At 29.5% G+C, this 3,395-nt stretch overlaps 1 protein-coding gene across 1 annotated transcript; it reads left to right on the forward strand.

Annotated features, from left to right (window-relative positions):
* Positions 1–2,195: 2,195 nt before the first annotated feature.
* LOC105766498 (protein GRIM REAPER) lies at positions 2,196–2,859 on the forward strand. The gene has a single exon (XM_012585982.2). It carries the CDS (start codon positions 2,234–2,236, stop codon positions 2,717–2,719), a length of 486 nt encoding a protein of 161 aa, XP_012441436.1. The 5' UTR covers positions 2,196–2,233; the 3' UTR covers positions 2,720–2,859.
* Positions 2,860–3,395: the final 536 nt, after the last annotated feature.

Below are 3,395 nucleotides of genomic sequence, written 5' to 3' on the forward strand. Positions count from 1 at the left end.
GTTATAGCCCCATGAGATTTGTCAACCCAACCATTATACAAATTTAGCATACTTGGGTCATTGAAATGCACCAATTCAAAGCCGCGTACTTCTAGATAAAATCTATTCTTAGGGCAAGAATTTATTAATGGTCCCTAGCCATTCACCCAGTATCCATGCATTATAAATTGCTATCTTCCAAATGTTACCATGGCCTCACATGCAATCTTTGACACTTTGACATGTATTATTGTGCATGCGTTTCATGCGATTTCGCTTTTTGTTTAACATCCAAATAACTTATATGCATCAAAAGTTGGATATAAGATATTCGATATTTCAAAATTAGAACATCAAGATATTTCATATATCTGTTGTGGAACATCAAAAGTTAAGCATCAAGACATTTCATATGTTAGTTTGGAGCATCGAGATATCTCTTTGTATAGAAGCTCCATATACTATTTGTTTATGGTTGATTTAGTTTTTCTTTTATAATTTGATTGTTTTTAAGCTTTATTTTTCGAAATGTGTATATTCAATATTTTGACCAATATTTTCTTTAGCTCCAGAGGTGAATGTAGGAGGGATGGTAGGGGCCTAGTCCCCTTAAAATAGAAAATTATTGTTTTAGCTCTTTAGAAAATTTTAAAATTTTCAAAATAGTAAATGTAAACTTGCATTTTGGCCATCTCTAAAATTATTAAAATTTAATTTAATCTTTTAAAAATTATAAAGATAATAAACTATTAAAATTAAAATTTCATTTCGACCCAAATTTTTTTTTTTGACTTCCCTCATGTTTAGTTCCATTAAAATTTAATGTGACTTACCTTTTAAACCGCATGATGGTATAACATATATATATATACCTTATACTTTTTTGCACATTGGGACACTACAAAATAGGGGGGGGGGGCGGGAGAGAGGGGGTAGAATATTTGTCAAACTAAACGGAAATATCAATATGTATATATGCCTCACTACAAGCAAGGGTGAATTTGTAAATTTTCATTTAAACCTTTTGAGGTTTCTTAAAATTTTATTTAAGGGTAAATTTTAAGAATAGCCACCCAACTGTTCAGTTCATTCTATTTTCGTCATCTCACTATTAAATTTTTTCGTTTGTCACTTAATTTTTCAAAATTAGATTTTTTAGTTACTCTTTCGTTAGATGCTTAATGAAAGTCTAACATGGGTTTTATTTTATTGGCCTAATAAAAATTTAGCCCTACAAGATTTACAAGATTTGTCATTTTAATCCTAATTATAAAAATTTTAAAAAAGTAAAAAAGGTAGATATAAATTTTTAATATTTCAAAAACAAAATATAACAATTTTTTAACAAAATTTGTACCCACTTTGTTCTTTCTTTCATTCAATTGACGAAGTTGAAAATATCAAGTGTCATGTCCTTAAATGCTATTTTTGTAGCAAAGAGTAAGGAAGTTGGTGTCATTAATCCAAACACTTTTTTGGGTTTATAAATTTGTTAATTTTGAGCTTCTTTCTAGGTTTTGATTAGGCATTTGAGCAAACAATATGACAAAAGAAAAAGGGACTAAATTAAAAGAGATTGAATCAAAAAAATATCTTTAATTTATGGGTTTTTCATGTGTTTGATTGATGAGAAAATGAGCATGGTTGATGAGAAAAGTAAATATAAATTTTAAAATTAAATATAAAAATATTTTAAATATTATTTAAATATATTTATAATTTTAGAATTGGGACTAAAATGAATTTTTTAAACATTCAGGGTGGCTAGACTTGTTGAAAATTTTAGATTTAGGATTACATTTGAAATAATTTGTAAATACTGGAGGGCTAAATTTGTTATTAGGCTAATAAGAAAACCCACATTAGACTTTCATTAAACGACAAGAGTGACTAAAATATTTAATTTAGAAAAGTTGAGTGACTAAATAAAAATAATAATAGTTGGGTGACCAAAATAGAACAAACTAAACAGTTAGTAGACTATTTTTGTACTTTACCCATTATTTTAACCTTATAATTAATTTCTAAAAATATGATAATTTGTGTCTAGCTTCCCATTATAAGAATTCAACCCCAACCCGAGTATAAACAAGTACTATTTTTATTAAAGACTTTTGTAGTTGAAGAACATGGCTTCCTTTCCCTAAATTTATGGGGTAATCTAGTATAAATATGCAGCTTAAATTAAACACCCTCTCCACCTTTCCTTGGCTTATACTCTTTTGTGCAAATATTCCCTTCCATTTGATAAACAATGGCTTCTAACACTCTCAACCTCATTGCCATCCTCTCTCTTACTATCTCCATCCTCTTATCTTTGTATCCTCAACCAGCCTTCTCATTCCAAATGGAAGATTTCGACAGTGAGGAAGAATATGTGCTCGATCATCCTGTCATTATCCCTAACCTTCGATCGAGAAGCCGGTTCTTAAAGACCTCGCCGACAAAAGATAAGATCAGGAAAGGTGCCGATTGTGATCCTCACCCTTCTCTAAACATATGCAAGGGTATTTCCGCAAACAACGGGACCAGTCTACTGTATTGCTGTAAGACGCATTGTCGTAACGTGCTTAGTGATCGAAACAACTGTGGAAAATGTGGCAACCGGTGTGAGTTCGGGCAACGTTGCTGCGGTGGAGTTTGTACTAATGTTGCTAACAACGTCAACCACTGTGGCAAGTGTGGCAATCAGTGCTCGTCTGGAGTTCAGTGTGATAATGGATTTTGTGGTTATGCTTAGGTCTAAGTATGATAATGGTTTTTATCAAAATAAATTTGCCAATCGAAAATGCTTTGTCTAGGGGCCGTTTTGATTATGAATAACACTTCGTTATCTACATGTATTGTTGTATAATGGGGGGAGAATATACACATATTTTATGGTGCTGTAATTGATTTTAGTCATGGTTTTTACATATGTTATACGATATTTTCTTTTAAATTTTAAGTAGACATATCCTCTATTTATTTGTTAAAGTTGTTGTTGTGATAATTTAAAATTATAAAAATACTCACTTAACGTAAATGACATTATTATTTTTAGTAAATATTAGTTTTCTCATTTCCGTAAATTTATAATAATTTATATCAATTAAATTAAATTAAAAATAATTTTTATAAAAATATCAATAGGACATATGGTAAAATCTTAGTCTTGCTTTTGGAGTTAAAATTTTCCACCTATGTTTCAAATAATTACCCTTTTAAATAAAATGACGAACAATCATATTAGGCATATATTGTTTTAGGTCGATTATGATTATGGTCTCTCTACTATGTTTAAATTTAAAATTTAGTATCTATTCTTTGAGTTGATAAAATTTGGTTCCACTACATAATATCCTTAGTTGGTTGAAAATTTGAAATAATTGACACCTTTAATTTTTCTGGTCAAAATGTTGAGGACAATTTTTTTC

The sequence above is a fragment of the Gossypium raimondii genome, chromosome 5, assembly GCF_025698545.1.
Source record: "Gossypium raimondii isolate GPD5lz chromosome 5, ASM2569854v1, whole genome shotgun sequence".
NCBI lineage: Eukaryota > Viridiplantae > Streptophyta > Magnoliopsida > Malvales > Malvaceae > Gossypium > Gossypium raimondii.